Below are 23,425 nucleotides of genomic sequence, written 5' to 3'. Positions count from 1 at the left end.
CAAGGATCCACTTTCTCCAAAAATGTCACACCTACTGGACCAGATTCTTCTTTATCATGTCCATTGACGCCATGCTCGGATTCCGAGCTCTTCACCACACCTTCCACTTCACTCGCCGTCAATCACTTCCCTTTCACCACCGAGAACTCAACCTGGCGTACTGCTCACTCTGTTTGTACTTGCCCCCCCCCCCACCATCTCCCTTTCTATCGCCAACTTCATCAAATTCAACCTCTGTCTCTTTAACACCTTCTTCCTCATTTTCACCTTCCCTTCGTCACAGCTGAAACAGAAGACTGTCTGCAGCGTAGGTAGAGGCAGTAAGTACCCACACTCACAGACAAAGTTCCTGTGTTTCACCGGCCTGTCGAACAAAACTCAATGGTAAACTAGGCAAGCTCAGGTAAAGGACCTTCTTCACATTCACGTCCCGACACCACAATCTTACAACGTCGGCTATTTAAATCCAGGGTCAAAAGGGGACCATCTCTAAACAGGACGTGCCGCTATAAGCGAACACGAATGCTACGCCAACCTGAGGATCTGACTTTTTCAGCCATCTATTTCCTGTGTTTGAGTGGAGCAAAATCCATTTGTCACTTAAATCTTACTGTATTGATAGCTATCATTTTACTCCTGCAACTCTTTCATACTCTTGCTTGTGCCAGTCATTTTTTGCCCCCTTAACATTATGACCGTGGAAATGTTTGTAATGACCTGTCAAACACACCCCGTGTAATGACTGAAATAGTCTCAATGGAATACACTGTCTGTCCGTTGCATCTATGAGAACGCTTCGTCTGGGATGTGACGTATCATCTCGACACTTACATCCCAAGAAAGAGGAGTGGCCCGAGTGGTCTAAGGCACTGCATCTCCGTGCTTGAGGCGTCACTGCAGTCATCCTGGTTCAAATCCAGGCTGTATCACAACCGGCTGTGATTGGGAGTCCCACAGGGCAGCCAAACATCGTCCAGTGTATGCCGTCATTGTAATTAAGAGTTTGTTCTTAACTGACTAGCCAAGGTTAAATAATAGACTATTTTTTAGTCACTTTATTCTGATGGGTGTTCATTTGTTTGTGGAATTGTAAAAAGTTAATTTAATATAGTCGAAGTGTTTACAAATTAGATGAAAGCAACTTTCGAAAATGAACACTTGCATTATAGTGATATTATGTCTGATCTCGCAAACAATGTCAAGTATGTGTTGATTTTTTATCTGGGGGTATGCTGCTATTGACACGATTGTTGAATGATGCAACAGAAAGTGACAACAACAGTAACTAATGAGGCAGTCTCGACAACGCAGGTGAGTGCAGGTAGGTCTAGACAGAGAACGTTTTTGGTGGTTGCAGCAAATAAGGCAGATAGAATTTTCTTTATTTTAACACAAAATACACTGAGTATACAAAACATTAAGAACACCTGCTCTTTCCATGACATAGACTAGACTGACCAGGTGAATCCAGGTTAAAGCTATGGTCCCTTACTGAGCCAACTTGATAACTGTGGGAAGCATTGGAGTCAACATGGGCCAGAATCCCTGTGGAACGTGTGTCCATGCCCTGACCAATGGAGGCTGACAATGACAATACATTGAATACCTGAATAACCACAAAAATTCCTGAACTCCATTATTTGTGCTATAATTCAGTCAATATCTGATGAATTTAAAAAAGTATAAAAGTTTGGAGTATCTTCATCTTTTATCCAACTGTTGCAGTTATTAGAATTGTTTTTAAATCCTTTTGATGACCGTTGCTACAACTATAGACATGGTATTGCCTCTGGATATTTTTTTTTGGAGGTAAATAAGTGTGTAGATGATATTGCTAATTTACACCATCACAGCAATTCCTCGCTTTGTGACTTCCAAGTTAATAAAGTTAAATCACGACAGATCTTAGGATTTCCAAAAGCTATCAAGACGTGAGGGGAATGAGCTCGCTATCCTGTCGCTTACCAAAGTTTGTGCCAAACCAAAGTTAACCAATTAAAATAGTTTCTTTGCAGAAATGACAGGAAATGAAATGCTTGAGCTGCAGTAAGAAAGTCCACGAAGAAGAAACAACACATTACTCCAGGCAGAGTAGTCACAGGGATTTGGGTTTTCTGACTCATCTGCAATAAGATATATATAACTCTTACTCTGTATCTGCTAACAGTTACTAGGCCCAGTTTTAAGTACTGCCAGATTGAACGAGACAATGCAAACAGACACACAGATGTGCAAGAATGGGTGAGAGAGGGTGGGCTATCTACAGCACCATATCGTTTGAGTGCATTGGCTCCACGACACTATGGAGCAAAGGATACCTACTGCATGCATCTGTGAGCTGCATGTCGTCCCCCCCCAAAAAAAAAACACATGCCAAATGTGCAGTTTCACATGTGAAATAGCTGTTTTCATATGTTGACACCCTATTTTCACAGGCATTACATTTAGAGTTCACATATTAACACCACCTATCACACGTGAGGAGAAAAACATTTGCAGTTTCACATGTTAAAAGTGTTCACATGTGAAAATCAGATATGCAATTTCACATGTGTGAATTGCAAGTTCACATGTGAAATTCACACTTTCAGATATAAAGAAAATGTCACGTGATGTGTGTGTTTCACACGTGTCCCGAAAACCATGTTTTTTTAACATAGTTTTTGTTCATGTGGATAATATTTTTTTCTGTAAGGGGCCTCCTTACTGAAACACATAGAAACAATGTAATGCTGTAACACTACATACAATTACTCTTAAACGTGTGTAGTAACACTGCAATTACTACAGTAGCAAAATTATACTTTAGATGTTGCTACTGAGGTATGTTGAGATGGATAAAAAACAAAAAAAGCTGTATGCATAGCTGGACTTTTGATACTGCTCAACAAGTTTACTTATTAGGAAGAAGTGAACCGGCATGGGGAGGGGTGAATGATCCCACACTGCCCTGGCCCCAGGAATGCAGCTTGTCCTGATTATGCCAACGAGGACTACATCTGCTTGAAACTTCAGAATTTAGGGAGAGCAATGGGAGAGAAAACGGATTGGGGGCTTCAGACCCACCTCTACTGCAACATTAGACCTCCTAGTCATCTCCTTACTAGCATTTTTTTTTTTATAGAGATGAGAAACAATATGAGGTGTGTGTGTGTGTGTGTGTGTGTGTGTGTGGGTGTGTGTGTGTGTGTGTGTGTGTGTGTGTGTGTGTGTGTGTGTGTGTGTGTGCGTGTGTGCGTGTACGTGTGTGTGTGAATCCATAGAGTCAGGTGTTTGCCGAGTGTCTATATCCTTGTAATGGGATTGGACTCAAGAGGCGATGCAGTGCGCTTGGCAGCAAGCTCCAGACAGAAACAAACACACCAATGGTCCAGAACAACCCCCCCCCCCCCCCCCCCCCCCCCTTATATAACTTTATATAATGATAACGGAGACACCCCGATTACATTAAATATTTAAAGTGCAGCAATATGCAAACACAGTAACCGTACTGAAATGGAAACATCATGCAGTAACTGACACCAACCCTGCTCTGTGTTTCAAGACACATTCCTGGCTATAAAAGTTGCCATTAAAAAAATAGTACAACATTCACTTAAGAATTATTACAACCATGTTACAACACTCTACATTCTAAAAACGGGTCCTGAAGAAAAAAAAAATATGGCAACAGTAACCCTTACAACAACAACAACAACACAAAAACACAAAAACACATTTCAGACATATTACATTTAGAGTTCACATGTTAACACAACCTTTTCAAAACTTTCTCATGTGAAAATCTCCTGTTCACATTTGGAATTCCAAGTTCACATGTGAAAATCAAATTTGCTGTTTCACATGCAAGACAACAGAAATCTCACATTCTCATGTCGAATTGCAATTTAACAGGTACTGGTGAAATAGTGTTATTCTCCTCACATGTCAAAAGGTGGTGTTAACATGTTGCAGTAGCAATGTTTTCAAATACGGACTTGAACATTCTGTAATGCCATTCTGTAAAAAGTTAACTTATCAGTGTAATAATTCAAGTGTGTTAAAAATAATTATTTCTTACTTCTGGGCCATCCATTCAGGGGGTGGTACTTGCTGAAGGCACCTCTCTTCTTCATATGTTGGTCAGTGACCGTTGGAAGAAGCCCAGTGAAAAGAACAGAGAAGCTAGTGCTCCGTGTCTCCTTATCCTTTTTAACATGTTCAAATTAGCTCTGTCAGAGTTAATCAGTTAACTCAAGTTAACTTTTTGTAATTTTACTGACTTTGAGGTTAAAGAAAGTGTGTTTGTCAATTTAACAGATTATGCTAATATTCTTGTAATGCTTTTTATATAAACATTTTCAAATTACAGCTCAATTTGAGCAAATCCTGCGATAAAAACTTATTTCGACTCTGTCAATCACCACATTCTTATCGGCAGACTCAACAGCCTTGGTTTCTCAAATGATTGCCTCGCCTGGTTCACCAACTACTTCTCTGATAGAGTTCAGTATGTCAAATAGGAGGGCCTGTTGTCCGGACCTCTGGCAGTCTCTATGGGGGTGCCACAGGGTTTAATTCTCGGGCCGACTCTCTTCTCTGTATACATTTATGATGTCGCTCTTGCTGCTGGTGATTATCTGATCCATCTCTATGCAGATGACACCATTCTGTATACCTCTGGCCCTTCTTTGGACACTGTGTTCACTAACCTCCAGACGAGCTTCAATGGCATACAACTCTCCTTCCGTGGCCTCCAACTGTTCTTAAATGCAAGTAAAACTAAATGCATGCTCTTCAACCGATCGCTGCCCGCACCTGCCCGCCCATCCAGCATCACTACTCTGGACGGTTCTGACTTAGAATATGTGGACAACTACAAATACCTAGGTTTCTGGTTAGACTGTAAACTCTCCTTCCAGACTCATATTAAGCATCTCAAATCCAAAATTAAATCTACAATCGGCTTCCTATTTTGCAACAAAGCATCCTTTACTCATGCTGCCAAACATACCCTCGTAAAACTGTACCATCCTACCGATCCTCGACTTCAGCGATGTCATTTACAAAATAGCCTCCAACACTACTCAACAAATTGAATGCAGTCTATCACAGTGCCATCCGTTTTGTCACCAAATCCCCATATACTACCCACCACTGCAACCTGTATGCTCTCATTGGCTGGCCCTCGCTTCATACTTGTCGCCAAACCCACTGGCTTCAGGTCATCTACAAGTCTCTGCTAGGTAAAAGCCCTGCCTTATCTCAGCTCACTGGTCACCATACCAGCACCTACCCGTAGCATGTGCTCCAGCAGGTATATCTCACTGGTCACCCCCAAAGCCAATTCATCCTTTGGCCGCCTTTCCTTCCAGGTCTCTGCTGCCAATGACTAGAACGAACTGCAAAAATCACTGAAGCAGGAGACTCATATCTCCCTCATTAGCTTTAAGCACCAGTTGTCAGAGCAGCTCACAGATCACTGCACCTGTACATAGCCCATCTGTAAATAGCCCATCCAACTACCTCATCCCCATACTGTATTTATTTATTTATCTTGCTCCTTTGCACCCCAGTATCTCTACTCGCACATTCATGGATATATATATATATATATATATATATATATATATATATATATATATATATATATATATATATATATTTTGCACATATACCATTCCAGTGTTTAATTGCTGTATTGCAATTACTTTACCACCATGGTCTATTTATTGCCTTACCTCTCTTATCCTACCTCATTTGTACTCACTGTATGTAGACTTTTTCTATTGTATTATTTGACTGTATGTTTGTTTATTCCATGTGTAACTCTGTGTTGTTGTATTTGTCGAACTGCTTTGCTTTATCTTGGCCAGGTCGCAGTTGCAAATGAGAACTTGTTCTCAACTAGCCTACCTGGTTAAATAAAGGTGAAATAAAAAAAGGGGGAAAAAAGAAAGTTCAGTTCCCATGACACCAATTAATTCTTACGGACCTGAAGTCCATTGTCACCATGAACAAGTCCAATGTCAGAGACAGCCTACCTAACTGAGTTCAGGGATTATCAACTAGATTCAGCCATGAGACGATAATTAGAAATAATTTTTAGACTGAAAATTGACTGCAAGAAGCCCAAACATATATAATTTTTTACTAAAACATAATCATTTCAAACCTTGCTTACATTTGTATTTGATCAAATACACTGAGTGTATAAAACATTAGGAACACCTTCATAATATTGAGTTGCAACCCACCTTTGGCCCTCAGAACAGCCTCAATTCATCGGAGCATGGACTCTACAAGGTGTCGAAAGTGTCCCACAGTGATGCTGGCCCATGTTGACTGCAATGCTTCCCACAGTTGTGTCAAATTGGCTGGATGTCCTTTGGGTGGTGGACCATTCTTGATGCACACATTTAACTGTTGAGTGTGAACCTAACAGCGTTGCAGTTCTTGACACAAACCGGTGCGCCTGGCACCTAATACCATACCCCGTTTAAAGGCACTTCAATCTTTTGCCTTTTCCACCCGTCTGAATGACACACATACACAATCCATGTCTCAATTGTTTCAAGGCTTAAAAATCCTTATTTAACCTGTCTCCTCCCCTTCATCTACACTGATTTAACAAGTGACATCAATAAGGGACAATAGCTTTCATCTGGATTCACCTGGTCAGTCTATGTCATGGAAGGAGCAGGTGTCCTTAATGATTTGTATACTCAGCGTATATTTTTTTTAATTCAATTTTATTTCACCTTTATTTAGCCAGGCAGGCAAGTTGAGAACAAGTTCTCATTTGCAACTGCAACCTGGCCAAGAATAAAGCAAAGCAATTTGACACATATAACAACACATAGTTACACATGGAATAAACAAAACATACAGTCAATAATACAGTTGAAGAAAGTCTATATACAGTGTGTACAAATGAGGTAAGAAAAGGGAGGTAAGGCAATAATTAGGCCATGGTGGTGAAGTAATTACAATATACCAATTAGACACTAGAGTGATTGACGTGCAGAAGATGAATGTGCAAGTAGAGATACAGGGGTTCAAAGGAGCAAGATAAATAAATACATAAATACAGTATGGGGATGAGGTAGTTGGATGGGATTTTACAGATGGGCTACGTACAGGTGCAGTGATCTGTGAGCTGCTCTAACAGCTGGTGCTTAAAGCTAGTGAGGGAGGTATGAGTCTCCAGCTTCAGTGATTTTTGCAAATTCATTCCAGTCATTGGCAGCAGAGAACTGGAAGGAAAGGTGGCCAAATTAGGAATTGTCCACATATTCTAAGTCAGAACCGTCCAGAGTAGCTGGAGTAGCTGCTCTCTATTATGCAAAGAAATACTTTGGAACCGAATCCCTAAATTAAAATCACTTGGAGTTGACGTGTTGATGTTTTTATAGTCTTTCAGGTCAAACAATTTAAAGCAACAAAAAAAAACTTGGTGGGCCAAATAAATTCACCTGTCAGTTGAGGAGCCCTAGTATAGTCTAACACCTTCCATAATAGTAGACTCAGGCACTTTGAGCTGCCAATAATAATATGCCTTTACATTTAACACAGGTGTTCCTATAAATTGATGTATTTGGGTAATCCACCACTCAAAAAGTTATGTTGATTCTGACTGGTCATTCTAACTGACCACATTGTTTGAATGCATTGAAGAGGAAATGGCCCTGCTGCCTTAGATGAAAGGTTTTCTATAAACACATGGTTCTGTTTATCTAAAAACAGGACATACAGTCCACAGGGACAAGAGTCCCTCTCTTAGTCTCTTCTGCAAAACTACTCAGACAGAGCTGTAATCACACCGCCAAATCCTGAAGAAAGATTATTTTGATCTCTGATATACAGTACAAGTCAAACATTTGGACACACCTACTCATACAAGGGTTTTTGTTTATTTGTACTATTTTCTACATTGCAGAATAATAGTCAACTCATCAAAACTATGAAATAACACAAATGGAATAATGTAGTAACCAAAAAAGTGTCAAACAAAACAAAATATATTTTAGATTTTAGATTCTTCAAAGTAGCCACCCTTTGCCTTCATGATAGCATGATAACCTCAGGAGGCTGAAGAAATTTGGCCTGTCACCAAAAACACTCACAAACTTTTACAGATGCACAATCGAGAGCATCCTGTCATGCTGTATCACCCACCGCCTGGTACCGCAACTGCTCCACCCACAATCGTAAGGCTCTCCAGAGGGTATTGAGGTCTGCACAACGCATCACCGGGGGCAAACTACCTGCCCTCCAGGACACCTACACCACCCGATGTCACAGGAAGGCCAAAAAGATAATCAATGACAACAACCAGCCAAGCTACTGCCTGTTCACAAACCGGTGCGCTGTTCACCCCGCTATCCTCCAGAAGGCGAGGTCAGTACAGGTGCATCAAAGCTGGGACCGAGAGACTGAAAAACAGCTTCTATCTCAAGACCATCAGACTGTTAAACAGCCATCACTAACATTGAGTGGCTGCTGCCAACGTACTGACTCAACTCTCTAGCCACTTTAATAATAATAAATTGGATGCAATAAATGTATCACTAGTCACTTTAAACAATGCCACTTTATATAATTATTACATACCCTACATTACTCATCTCATATGTATATACTGTACTCTATACCATCTACTGCATCTTGCCTATGCCGTTCGGCCATCGCTCATCCATATAATTACATGTACATATGCTTATTCATTCCTTTACACTTGTGTGCAAAAGGTAGTTGCTGTGAAATTGTTTGATTACTTGTTAGATATTACTGCATGGTCGGAACTAAAAGCACAAGCATTTCGCTACACTCGCATTAACATCTGCTAACCATGTGTATGTGACCAATAAAATGTGATTTGATTTGATTTGTCCAAACTTTTGACTGATACTGTATCTAAAAGGAGATTAAGAGCTTTACTTGTTTGTTTGTTTGTTTTATAAAACAAGTTTCCCGCCAGATTTATTCAAAGGGTAGCTACAGCTAGCCCGGTCCCAGAACTGTTTCTGCTTATCCCTAGGCCTAATCCATTGTCATTGTCAAGACAATTCAATAAGGAGTTGACAAGAGGGCTAAAACAGACTGGCACCCAGGCTAAGCTATAGATGCTACACATTTCTATAAGTTTCTATAGGCTATAGATACAGCCTCTAAATGCTATATTTACTCTATGCTTCTTTAGGCTATAGTTACTATATGTTTCTATAGGCTATAGCTACTATTTGCGTATATATGCTTCTATAGGCTATAGGCTATAGGCTATAGTTACTATATGCTTCTAAAGGCTATAGTTACTATATGCTTCTATAGGCTATAGTTACTATATGCTTCTGAAGGCTATAGTTACTATATGCTTATATAGGCTATAGTTACTAAATGCTTCTATAGCTATAGTTACTATATGCTTCTATAGGCTGAAGGTTTTTGATATTGCCTATCCTTCTGAGGAAGATAGACCGAAATTTGCCAGTGACATCATGCTGTATGTACGCCTAATGTATATCCTATTGCTCATGTGTGACATTGTTCCATATTTCAGAGACTAAAAAATATGCATTTGAAAGTTTGATATGAAATTCGAGGTCAACAGGTGTAACTATTATTCACGAGTCATGACTCTAAATACATGTTTTTGCATGTTGACAACTGACACTGTCACACTCTTAATAAACTGTGGTCTTGCCACCATACTACTACAAATGCTACTACTTTCACCACCACCTTCAATCATCCTCATCAGCTTTACTAATTAACCAAGCTTCTTTAATTTAAGTATTATTGTGTAATACAGCCCAACCTGGTCTCAGAGCATTTCGTATAGTACTGTATGTAAATCTGGGACACTCCATTTAGTATGATATGATATGTTACGTTTGGTATGTATTAATTTGTGGATGTCCATGATCCATTTCGTATGATATGTTACAATTTGCAAAACCTATGATATGTTACGAATTCTAATTTGCTGTGGCTAACATTAGCTATGCTAGGGGTTAGGGGTTAAGGTTAAGAGTCAGGTTAAAGGGTTAAGGTTAGGGTAAGGGTAAGGGTTAGCTAAAAGGGTCATGGTTAGGGGAAGGGTTAACTCACATGCTAATTAGTTGCAAAATAGCCAAAAAGTTGTAAGTAGTTGAAAAGTTGACAATTAGCTAAAATGCTAAAGTTGTCCGTGCTGAAATTCAACCTCGCAGACCTTCACGTTATATGGTGACCCATCCACCCCAATAACCTTCCTCTATTCGTGTTTGTCTTTAATGCCTTTAATTAACTTTCTGGCTTATGTAACCACAACAAACATAACATATCAAACTAATTTGAGTGTTTTCGATTTACCTTTACTGTTACGTCTAGTCTATGAGACCAGGCTGTACAACATGAAGTCTACATAGGGTTGCAAAAATCTGGTAATTTTCCCAAAATACCCAGGTTTTCCATAAATCCCGGTTGGAGGGTTCCTTATTTCTGCAATATTTTGGGAATATTTCCACCAGTATTTCTGGAAAAACTGGGAATTTTCGTAAATTTACCGGAATTGGACAGTTTGAACAACAGTAATATGATCATGATCACCACCAGCATCATCATCAACAACAACAAAAGTGGAATTTTAACACTTACTTACCTCGGATTTCCATACAGCGTATGATTGAGGGATGGATGGTGGAGATGGCTTCTTTTGAAGCCACTTTCTAGGTGAAAATAAAGTGCTCGAGCTTCCGGTTGGAGTAACGGGGCTTCTGACAAGAAAAGGTAAATCCCATGCCGTGCTTCTTTTAGTAGCCTTGGAATCGTAGTCGAATTGGCCAGAAGTATCCAAATATATTGACAGGCTTGAGGATGCTGACTGACATTGTTTTGCCCCAGCTGTAAGTGGCGCATCCAGTTTGGAGAGGCTTTCGTTTGAGGCTCGGAGGTAACGACCATGATTTACACTTAGGTAAAGCGACTTTTGATCTGTTTGACCCGATGTCCCATCCGTTTCGGTCCCATAGTGTCTTATCAAAGTTGAATCCAAACTTCTAGTCTGTCTCAGTCTCCGTTTGGACATTGTTTTGGATGTTGGCGAGGAGCATGAGAAAACGCTGCTCAGCAACCCTTGCGCGGACATATCATATATCAGTAGGCTATTCTCAACGTTCCACAGATGATCCTACTTGTAAATATCGAGTTCATTAAAGCGATCAGAGATTAGATTGTTACCTTGAATAAACATCATGCAATGTATTCCGTCCTCACAGTTCCTGGCTACCTGTTGCGCGCCATAAGGAACCCGAAGTTCAACCAAGAAACCACACAGACTGAAGTCATTGACCCTGTTAGTTCTTCGTTAGTTCTTCCTTCTCGGAATTTACAGGAACAAGGATGGGGGGTACATAGCCTCTCCCGGGACAGTTTCACAATTCTGGCCCCTTGCGCGTCACAAAGCTTCGCCCCTCTGAGTAATATGAAATGAATGCGTCTGCCTCCTCGCTTGAGAGCCGCTCTGCTCCCGGTTCCGCCACCATCATACATCAAGGCACCCCAGGATGGTCCTAATCAGTGGTGATTTCACATCTAAACAATGTAATGACATTGAAAGGACGTCTTTAAGGACGTCTTTAATGCCTTGTTCACACACTGCAGGCCTTATTGATCAAATCAGTTTTTTTTCTTTCAAATCCGTTTTGGAATACTTTCTATCCAAACAGCAAGTTTCAAGTGATCAAATCGGAATTGCGTGCTCAGACAGCAGTCTTTTGCTGACATGGCTACACTAGTTGTCATAGTACTAACTGGTGTGTGTGCAGTGATGTAGGCTGATTGGTGGTGGTGCTCATGCTTCCTATCACTCAGAATTATATAGCAAGTTATAAGGTGACAACAATACCTGTCATGGACGTTTCCCAGTTGCTTTGAATGTTCAAAATCATAGTGTAAGAACACTTTTCCTCAAAGAATAAGATGATCCAACTTTCAAAATAACTTTTTTTTGACTAGCCACAACAGTCAACTGGCTAGCTACGTAGCTGTTTAGTTTTCTAGCACACTCATTCATTTCTTTGTAAACATTTAGTTAGTTAGCAACCACATATTCTTGTCAAACTTTCAACAGAGTAGATGGCAAGCAACAAGATATTCCAAATAACCGTCTAAAAAAAAGAAAATATTTGACCATTCAGACACAAGTTGCATGGCCTGGAATCATGTTAGTATCTGACTTCAAGGTGGTTTGAAATGTGACCTGAAATGTAAGATTCCATGTGCCTTTTCGCTGTTCAGACTCCTGTAAAAAGAACAGATTCTATTCAGATATGCCAAAAATTCTGGTTTGAAGCACTTCATACTGTCAATGTGAACAAGGCTTTATAGACGTCTTTGCCAGACATTGACACCACGTGCACTTCAGGTGCTGAAGAAAAAGTTACAAGACGTCAAAACACAGATGCCTCTTAATATGAAAGAGGAGCAAAAGAGAAGATCGCAATAAAGCATGTATTATTGCTCCTATCTATGACATGCACATATGTTAGGTTTTTGAAAAACTTTAAAAGTGACAACTGACGTTTTAGGCAATCAATCATATAGAATAAACCCAAAGACCCCTTCAACTACAATAACATTCTCAGTAACAGTTAGAGATTTATTTTTCTTGCTATGACTGTGATATGGTGTTGTTTATCTACCTTAGTTGAATGTACTGACTGTAAGTCAATCTGGATAAGAACGTCTGCTGAATGACCAAAATGTAAATGTAGAGTAAACATTTGCAATGAGCTCCGCCTCCAAACAAGTACTAATTTGGTCTTTGCGGGACCAGATCCAAATCTGAACAGTGAAGAGGCGTCTCCGGGATGCTGGCCTTCTAGGCAGAGTTCCTCTGTCCAGTGTCTGTATTATTTTGCCCATATTTATATTTTATTGGCCAGTCTGAGATATGGCTTTTCCTTTGCAGCTCTGCCTAGAAGGCCAGCATCCTGGAGTCGCCTCTTGACGTTGAGACTGGTGTTTTGCAGGTACTATTCAATGAAGCTGCAAGTTGAGGGCTTGCGAGGCATCAGTTTTTCAAACTAGACACTCTAATGTACTTGTCTTCTTGCTCAGTTGTGCACCGGGGCCTCCCACTCCTCTTTCTATTCTGGTTACAGTTTGCGCTGTTCTGTGAAGGGAGTAGTACACAGCGCTGTACGAGATCTTCAGTTTCTTGCCAATTTCTCGCATGGAATAGCCTTCATTTCTCAGAACAAGAATAGAATGACGAGTTTCAGAAGAAAGTCCTTTGTTTCTGGCCATTTTGAGCCTGTAATCGAACCCACAAATGCTGATGCTCCAGATACTCAACTAGTCTAAAGGCCAGTTTTATTGCTTCTTTAATCAGGACAAGAGTTTTCAGCTGTGCTAGCATAATTGTGAAAGGGTTTCTAATGATCAATTAGCCCTTTAAAATGATAAACTTGGATTAGCTAACACAACGTGCCACTGGAACACAGGAGTGATGGTTGCTGATAATGGTCCTCTGTATGCCTATGTACTGTAGATATTCTATAAAAAAATCGGTACTGTAGGTCCGGACCAAAATCTGAACCAATTATAGAGGTCTAAATAAAGGTCACTCCGGACCAAATCTGAACGTCTATGCTTGGGCCAAATATAGGCCGGTCGATACCGGATGTCTGTGGAAGTTGACATTAAGGTCGGCCTGGGCCAAATCTGAACCAAACATAGACGTCTATGTTTGACCCAAATCAAGGCCTGGACTGGGCCTAATTTGAACCAATTATACACATCTATGTTTGGCCCAAATATAGGCCGGTTCCAGACCGGATGTCTGTGGGGGTTGAAATCAGGGCAGTTCTGGACCGGACCAAAAAAATACCTATAAAAGACTGCCGGTCTAGACAGTACCAAAACAATACCTAAAAAAGACTGCCTGTCTGGAAAGTACCAAGAAAATAGGCTGCCTGAAATGTTTAGTGAGACGTGTTTATGTGCTGAGTGATCTTAATTTTCTCCATGCATAGTCATAAAATGAATAGTGTACAATGTTCCTCAATGCTAATTATTTTTGACACATTTCCAAAAGCAGCACACTAATAACTTTCAAATGTTATCATTTGTCTCTGTCTGGATTAAAACTCACCACTTAGCTCACCAGCAAATAAACTTTGCCATAGCCCTTTCCCCCTTCAGGAAAGCTGCTGATGCTGCTGAGACATGTGGCATGGGAACAGGCTCTTCCTGTGGGAACCCCATGGAATGGACATGTCTGATAACATAGCTTGTTAACCAGGACTGTGTAGCTCTGATAAACATTCATCAGATACTGGAAACCACTAAGCAGACACAGGAAGGGATGTTAAGATTGGCTTCACGTTTGATCCACTTATTTGCTCACAAGGTTGAGTAAGACCCCCGAAAGTTCAAATCAGACTTCCCATTAGGTCATTCCCTCTACAGGATAACTACTCCCTGGGGAGCTTACATCCATTGACTTTCTTAAACCTACTGACCTAAAGGCTATGGGTGGAGCTGGACAGTGTATGGGGCAAATGTATACTCTACTGGATATGAAAGTATGCACTTCCCTGTCCAAGGGAGCAAGGACAGTTGTAAATGGTGCATTTCAATGTCCTGTATTTGCTATATCCGAAGCAGTTTGGGAGCCACAGGTTCAACATAAACATCCAGCACATGTAAGGACAAACTGTTTTGACGTGGACATATCTATCACCCATCTCTGCTACTCAAGCACCACTTTATTCATCCGCTTTTTGCCTCAGGGTTGGACGCTGTTTATTAAGTCATGTTGAAGGGGATTTTTTACATTGCACTCAACTCTGGCCCTGGTTGGTCATTCTGTTTGGTGTGACGTTAGGGTTCGTCACTGTCATTCATTCTCTATAGAACAGAGCCACCTTGTGGCATTACAACGACATTAAATGCTGCACCCACACCTTGAATACAAACTCTGAATAGCCTATTTGATGTGCCCTTGGTAGATGGGGACCTTAGAGCAGAAGTTATGCTCTTATTTAGACTACAGTTGAAGATCGTGGTCTAGGGACGCGTTGGGGAAGTATTTACTAAATAATTCTCAGTATGACTAAAGTATGACTCTCTGCCACCCCAGGTAACACAAGACAGAAATAAAAACAGATTAAGAAACCTAAAATAACACGGCACAACGGGGACTGTGAAGAGACACAGACATTTCTATATATTATCTATTGTATTATGTATTGTATTTTGTATGGTATTATGTATTGTATTTTGTCGTGTATTATTATGTAGTGTATTTTGTATTGTACTAGGTATTGTATTTTATATTGTATTATGTGTTGCATTTTTTATCGTATTATGTAGTTTATTATGTAGTGTATTTTGTATTGTACTAGGTATTGTATTTTGTATTGTATTATGTGTTGCATTTTTTATCGTATTATGTAGTTTATTATGTAGTGTATTTTGTATTGTACTAGGTATTGTATTTTGTATTGTATTATGTGTTGCATTTTTTATCGTATTATGTAGGGTATTATGTATTGTATTGTACTATGTATTTTATTTTGTATTGTACTATGTATTGTATTTTGTATTGTACTATGTATTGTATTTTGTATTGTACTATGTATTGTATTTTGTATTGTACTATGTATTGTATTATGTAGTGAATTTTGTATTGTACTATGTATTGTATTTTGTATTGTACTATGTATTGTATTTTGTATTGTACTATGTATTGTATTTTGTATTGTACTATGTATTGTATTTTGTATTGTATTATGTAGTGTATTATGTAGTGTATTTTGTATTGTACTATGTATTGTATTTTGTATTGTACTATGTATTGTATTATGTAGTGTATTTTGTATTGTACTATGTATTGTATTTTGTATTGTACTATGTATTGTATTTTGTATTGTACTATGTATTGTATTTTGTATTGTACTATGTATTGTATTGTGTATTGTACTATGTATTGTATTTTGTATTGTACTATGTATTGTATTTTGTAGTGTATTATGTAGTGTATTATGTAGTGTATTATGTATTGTATTATGTATTGTATTATGTATTGTATTGAATTAGGTATCGTATTATGTAGTGTATTATGTAGTGTATTATGTAGAGTATTATGTATTGTATTGAATTAGGTATCGTATTATGTAGTGTATTATGTATTGTATTATGTATTGTATTATGTATTGTATTATGTATTGTATTATGTATTGTATTATGTAGTGTATTATGTATTGTATTATGTAGTGTATTATGTATTGTATTATGTATTGTATTATGTATTGTATTATGTAGTGTATTATGTAGTGTATTATGTATTGTATTGAATTAGGTATCGTATTATGTATTGTGTTATGTAGTGTATTATGTATTGTATTATGTAGTGTATTATGTATTGTATTAGGTATCGTATTATGTAGTGTATTATGTAGTGTATTATGTAGTGTATTAGGTAGTGTATTATGTAGTGTATTATGTATTGTATTATGTAGTGTATTATGTAGTGTACTATGTATTGTATTATGTAGTGTATTATGTAGTGTACTATGTATTGTATTATGTAGTTTATTATGTAGTGTATTATGTAGTGTATTATGTATTGTATTATGTAGTGTACTATGTATTGTATTATGTAGTGTATTATGTAGTGTATTATGTATTGTATTATGTAGTGTATTATGTAGTGTATTATGTAGTGTATTATGTATTGTATTATGTAGTGTATTATGTAGTGTATTATGTAGTGTATTGAATTGGGTATCGTATTTTGTATCGTCACGTCCACTCCCGCTCCGGTGCTCAACGTCGCCGGTCTACCATCCACCGGTCCTGGCAACCCTCATTACGCAGTTCTGCACCTCATCATCACTCTACTTCCTGATTACTCCCCCTTTATCTACCACTATATTGTTATCACACATCAGGCAGTATGGTTTCTGTGTTATGTTCAGATGCTACTCTTGTTCTTGTACTCTCTCTATGTTCGTTCATATTAAACTCACCGACTGCACCTGCTTCCTGACTCCCTACGTCTTTTTCACAGTATGATGTATTGTGTGATGTATTGTATTTTGTATTGTATTATGTATTGTATAATGTATAGTATTATGTATAGTATGTAGTTCATGTATTTTAGTTGTTTTGTTTCCTGTTTGGACCCCAGAAAAACTAGCCGGTGCCTTGGCAGCAGCTAATTGGGGATCCTAATAAAATACCAAATACAAATGAAAGATAATGCCTTGGAGCAAGCAAACTGTCTATTCCTTAAAGACTAAGATTGGAGTGTACTGTACCAGGCTCATGTCAGCCTACCCTCGTATTTACCAAAATAAATCTGTCGGTAAGCCCTTTTCCTGGGACATACCACTGTCAAAATTATAATTAACTACACATAATGTAAAAGGCATATTCCGAAATCCTTCATTCCGTTGTATAATAATATTCATATAAAAATGAACTTGTTTGGAAAACATATTCACACATGCAAATTCGCAGCAACATTCCGAATGTTGTCGCCCTCCTTGTATAACATCTGCTTTCAACTCACACTCTCAAAACGCCTAGATGTCATTATCATGCACTATTTATTTCAGTTCTTTGCACCCCATCGCTGTGAGGTGTCGTTTGTTTTGTGACACGTCTTTCAGAGCACTGTGTTGCCAGTAATTTACACCTTCCGTGTATGATAGTTTTTTGGCCTGCCTCACTAACGATGCCTTTTTTGCTTGTACTTCGGATTTCCTGTTATCTACCCATTGCCTGATCTCCCGAACTACGTTACTAGCCTTTTCCCTGCCTGTACTGTTGCCTTTGGAACCCCTGTGTATGACCTTCTGCCTGCCCCTGGACCCAGCTACCTGCCTCCTCCTGTGGTCCTTTACAATAAACACCTGCTGCTCCCTGCGCTTGAAACCAGCTCTCTGTCTCCCATCGTATTCATTACACCTTGGAAGGCCTGTAGTCATCCTCCTGTACCAATCGAAACGTGCTTGCACTCAAGTTGATAACTTTGACCAGATATTTGACAAAGAGTTACTCCCAGTGCTAAAAGTGCTGTAGAGAACAGTGATGGTGAGTATTGAGGATGCGGCGATGGGGGCCATGGAGAAAAGGTTGGAGAAGCAACAGCTGAAAGCAGAAGCGCTGATTGATTCTGATGATGCGTTGTTGAGCAAGCTGGGCTAGAGCGACTGGAAGACAACGGAAAATAGAGCCAAAAGAGCAAAAGATGTAAATGAACATCACTTTCTTAAAAAGTGTGATTTGTTAATAATGATGTATACTTGAGAGATCTAGTTGAGGTCACAAAGATGATTTCAGGATGCATTAGTAAAGGTAGAATCAGTCAGAGTTACCAGGAAGGGTTTTGTTCTGATTTCATGCATCTCGGAAGAGCAGAAGGAGAAGCTTTGTGGCTCCATAAGTTTGCAACATCTGAAGTGGAGAGCTTTGATTTTTGGAGCAGGGAACCGATTCAATTAAAGGTGTTTTGTATTGCTGGAAATTGAGGCTTCATGTCTTGAGAAGAAGATTCCAGGGGGGGGAGCACGATGCCTGTACGTGTAGTGGATGGACAGAAGGACGAAAGCCAGTCGGTTTTACTGATGTTTGATGAAGAGTATCTTCCCACACATGTTATTAAGATGGGATACTTCTTAAGTAAACAGTTACAGTGCCGGAATTGCCGAATTCCCGGAGGTCACTGCAAGGGTAAAGGAGTTAGAAGTTGCAAGGATCCGAACTGTACAACAGGTCTCCTACAGAGAGGTGCGGGGAAATAGTTGAAGGAGCAAGTGGATGCAGTGTATGACCTGCAGCCGATTCAAAATGTTGACAGATACTGACACACTGATTGTAAAGAAGATGCATTTATTGGCGTTTATTGTGCAGTTGATTAATTGTACTGCCCAAATTAACAAGAAGTCTGATAAACTGGACAGAATTGTAGGTGGGGGCTGAAAGGTTTTTGGGTCTACAAGAGTTAACAGCCGAATACTGAATGAAGATGTTCCCCCTTCCCAGACCCCTGAGCCTGCACAGGGATTGTATTCTATACTGTACAAAAATGTAAACGCAACATGCAAAGTGTTGGTCCCAATACAAGATCCCACACGCACAAAAAGCTTATATCGCTAAATGTTTGTGCACAAATTTGCTTACATACCTGTTAGTGAGCGTTTCTCCTTTGCCCAGATAATTCATCCACCCGACAGGTGTGGTATATCAAGCAGCTGTTTAAACAGCATGATCACCTTGTGCTGGGAACAATAAAAGGCCACTCTAAAATGTGCAGTTTTGTCACACAACACAATGCCACAGATGTCTGAAGTTTTGAGGGAGCGTGCAATTGGCATGCTGACTGCAGGAATGTCCACCAGAGCTGTTGCCAGATAATTGAATGTTAATTTCTCTACCATAAGCCGCCGGCAACATTTTTTAAAAAGAATTTGGCAGTACGTCCAACCAGACCAACAGACCACGACAGCTCAGGACCTCCACATCTGGCTTCTTCACCTGCGGGATCATCTGAGGGGGAGGTGGGGGGGCTGAGCAGTATTTATCTCTGTAATGTAATGTGGGGAAAAACTCATTCTGATTGGCTGGGCCTGGCTCTCAAGTGGGTGGGCCTAAGCCCTCCCAGGCCCACCCATGGCTGCAACCTTGATCCATAGATTAGGGCCAAATGAATTTATTTCAATGGACTGATTTCCTTCTATGAACTGTAACTCAGCAAAATCTTCGATATTGTTGCATGTTGCGTTTATATGTTTGTTCAGTATACATCTACTGATGTTAACAATATTGCAGCCATGGAAAGGAATGGTGTAATGCTATAAAAAAATATATATTGGGAAAACTAAAATGGCGGGAGTTTGGAGAATGTGAATCGCCACAACCTCTCATGGTAAAACTTCTGAGGTTAGTATTTGAACCAACCATGGGTGTTGCAGCTGGTGTTCTGCTAGCCCGATTTTGGACTATAGAAGCCTAACGTTACTCCTTATAGTCCGAGGACCTTTACATGTCTGTTTAAAGTTTAATTGGCTCTGGAAGTCAAAACAGCCAAATTCTCCATCTAAACGTTAATCGATTATCAATTGTGGTACTGTGCTAGAAACATAACACCCTTTACTTTTTTTACCACATCAAAATAATTTCCCAAATTCAAAATACACACTTACTGTACACTGTTTTATCACACTTTCAGTCGACAGTACTTTTCAGTGACAACGCGTTCGTAGTGTTCACCTTCGCGTTCGTAGTGTTCACCTTCCCATTGACGCACAGGTGTTCAGAGACGCAGATAGCTAATTAGCACAGGTATTCCACTCTGTCTTCCATCTGTTTTCCATTAACGAGCGCTGTAACGTGGAAATATGGTCGTGTGGGAACCCTAACCCTATAAAGGTGTGCATCAATTTAACATTTTGTTTCTGGAAAATGATATTGAAGGATAAGGTCCTTATGCTTCCAAAACCGTACAGCAAGCGGTGCGTGTGCATGTTCAGACTGAGCACATGTTCAGACTGAGCACATGTTCAGACTGAGCACATGTTCAGACTGAGCACATGTTCAGACTGAGCACCGGGACTCTTAACAGAACTCCCACCTACAGAAGACGCCTTCACCCAATGACTCTTGTGTGTAATATAATGGAACTAAGAGTCACGATGAAGGCCTAGTATAATGCTATCCATTGATTACCCTGTTGGTTTATCCCCTTCTTACAAACTCTGAATAGGCCTACTATTTCACCAATTGCTATAGCAGTTGTTTTTTTCTCAAAGTAAAATGGTTGAAGACAATGACCCATGAGTTTTGCAGCTGTTGCACTTCTAGTCATTAACATAGCCAACCCTTTTGCTTATTGTTTGATTCGAAATCCCCACAGTCTAACTGGTAAGGTTTTTCCTCCAGAAAAAAAAAACTATTTACCAGAGGATCCTGGCATTGTAGGCTACCAGGGAGCTGGGACTGGAACATACAGTGCTGTGTGTGACTAGCAGAGGGTTCATAATGCTGCCAGGAAGGTGGTTGTCTCACTGGAGCCTGCTGCATGGAGCCTACTGCCTGCTGCCTGGAGCCTACTGCCTGCTGCATGGAGCCTACTGCCTGGAGTCTACTGCCTCCTGCATGGAGCCTGCTGCATGGAGCCTGCTGCCTACTGCATGGAGCCTGCTGCCTGGAGCCTACTGCCTGCTGCCTGGAGCCTACTGCCTGCTGCATGGAGCCTACTGCCTGCTGCCTGGAGCCTACTGCCTGCTGCATGGAGCCTGCTGCCTGGAGCCTAGAGCCTGGAGCCTGCTTCCTAGAGCCTGCTGCCTGGATCATACTGCCTGCTGCCTGGATCATACTGCCTGCTGCATGGAGCCTGCTGCCTGGAGCCTGCTTCCTAGAGCCTGCTGCCTGGATCATACTGCCTGCTGTCTGGGTCATACTGCCTGCTGCCTGGATCATACTGCCTGCTGCCTGGATCATATTGCCTGCTGCATGGAGCCTGCTGCCTGGATCATACTGCCTGCTGCATGGAGCCTAGAGCCTGGAGCCCGGAAGGCTTCTGGGGCTGCTGAATGTGGGAGGAATTTATTTGCATTATTTATTAGGTTACCTTTTACACCATTGCCATGGGATTTCAAGTGGGGTGCAGATTGAAAAGATGAGAGGAGGTCTGAACTTCATTAATCCCAACTCTCCTGCACTGACTCCTGTCTTTGAGAGAATGTATATTCATATCAGGAAGGCTGCGTTTACACAGGCAGCCCAATTCTTACTTGGTCTTTTGAAAGAAATCTGATGTGATTTGTCAAAAGCCCAATTAGTGAAAAAAATATCAGAACTGGGCTGCCTGTGTTAACGCAGCATAATAGGCCAACACATCATTTCACATCATGAGGTTCTTTGTATGACTGTAAGTGTCATGGATGTGACATGGATGTGACATTTTGAGGTATAGATTATTCATTTAACGAATGATTGCCTTCAGATGGTATTTCCATATTAATATTGTTAAACTGTAGCAAACAAGATTAATTCCGAAGGTGTTCATTTGCCTGTCTTCAAAATGCAGTTCTCCCATTGGACACTTGTCAGTGCTGTTGTTTGGTACATTCAGTGTCAACATTTCTCTTGAATTGTGAGATTCGCTGGGCTATAATTGCAAACTTTTGCTCATCTTTTGCTCAACGTCTTTTTTATAAATGAAAGTAGGTTACTTTGGAAGGCCACCTTTCACGACTCCCTGTGTTTCTCAATAAACAACACACTTTTTTGTTGTTGAGTTTTACCCCTTTTTCTCCCCAATTTCGTGGTATCCAATTGTTTTAGTAGCTACTATCTTGTCTCATCGCTACAACTCCCGTACGGGCTCGGGAGAGACAAAGGTTGAAAGTCATGTGTCCTCCGATACACAACCCGCACTGCTTCTTAACACAGCGCGCATCCAACCCGGAAGCCAGCCACACCAATGTGTCGGAGGAAACACCGTGCAACCTTGGTTAGCGCGCACTGCGCCCGGCCCGCCACAGGAGTCACTGGTGCGCAATGAGACAAGGACATCCTTACCGACCAAGCCCTCCCGATGCTAGGCCAATTGTACATCGCCCCACGGCGCAGCCGGTTACGACAGAGTCTGGGCGCGAACCCAGAGTCTCTGATGGCACAGCTGGCGCTGCAGTACAGCGCCACCCGGGAGGCCCAAACAACACACCTTTCAAGACTCCCTGTGTTTCTCAATAAACAACCTTCACAGACTGAACTGAATCATTTCAGATCCTTTCCCTAATTAGCCTAAATCCCAGTGGAAGAAAGGACAGACATTTTCCACATGAGTTCAGTTTGTGCTGTTTTATTATGTAATACACCTTAATTGCTTCTCCCATTTTTACATTTCAGTCATTTAGCAGACACTCTTCTCCAGAGCTACTTGCAGTAGTATATGTAAAAAAAAAAGTTTTTTAAACTTGATTCATTCTGGTCCCCCATGGGATTCCAACCCACAACCCTGCCTTTGCAAGCACCATGCTCCACCAACTTAGCCACACAGGACATTCCCTTGTAATTGTAGAGAATTGTAATATTCTCCTTCGTATGAGTCAACTACTTTGCACTTTGGAAACTGATTAGTAAACTGGATTCTTGCTATTGTTTTATTATTGAATGGTTTCCTCTTTTATCACTCAGGTTTCCATGTAGCTTACCTAATATTTACAAACATCTTGCATCAGTATACAGTCATCTGTGTTCTGGTATAGGCTGCAAATGTAGTCTTGGGAGACTAGCATATCACATTGATGTGTTTTGCTATTTGATTGCATCTTCGAGAGCATCCTGAAAGGGTTGCATCACTGCCTGGTATGACAACTGCTCGGTCTCCGACTGCAAGGCACTACAGAGGGTAGTGCATACGGCACAGTACATCACCGGGGCCAAG

General features: G+C 40.4%; 1 protein-coding gene across 1 annotated transcript in view; it reads right to left on the bottom strand.

The window, feature by feature from the left end:
- LOC110504830 (rho GTPase-activating protein 6) overlaps positions 1-11,807 on the bottom strand; it is an 83,385-nt gene extending 71,578 nt beyond the window's left edge. Inside the window, exon 1 of the mRNA XM_036975242.2 lies at positions 10,622-11,807. Within this exon, the coding sequence (XP_036831137.1) occupies positions 10,622-11,107 (486 nt within the window). The 5' untranslated portion in view covers positions 11,108-11,807. The remainder of the gene's footprint in view (positions 1-10,621) is intronic.
- Between the last annotated feature and the right edge of the window lie 11,618 nt (positions 11,808-23,425).

Source organism: Oncorhynchus mykiss, chromosome 3, assembly GCF_057628025.1.
Source record: "Oncorhynchus mykiss isolate SJ-2025 chromosome 3, ASM5762802v1, whole genome shotgun sequence".
NCBI lineage: Eukaryota > Metazoa > Chordata > Actinopteri > Salmoniformes > Salmonidae > Oncorhynchus > Oncorhynchus mykiss.
The sequence above is the reverse complement of the archived record's forward strand: the minus strand, read 5'-3'. Positions and strand labels throughout refer to the sequence as shown.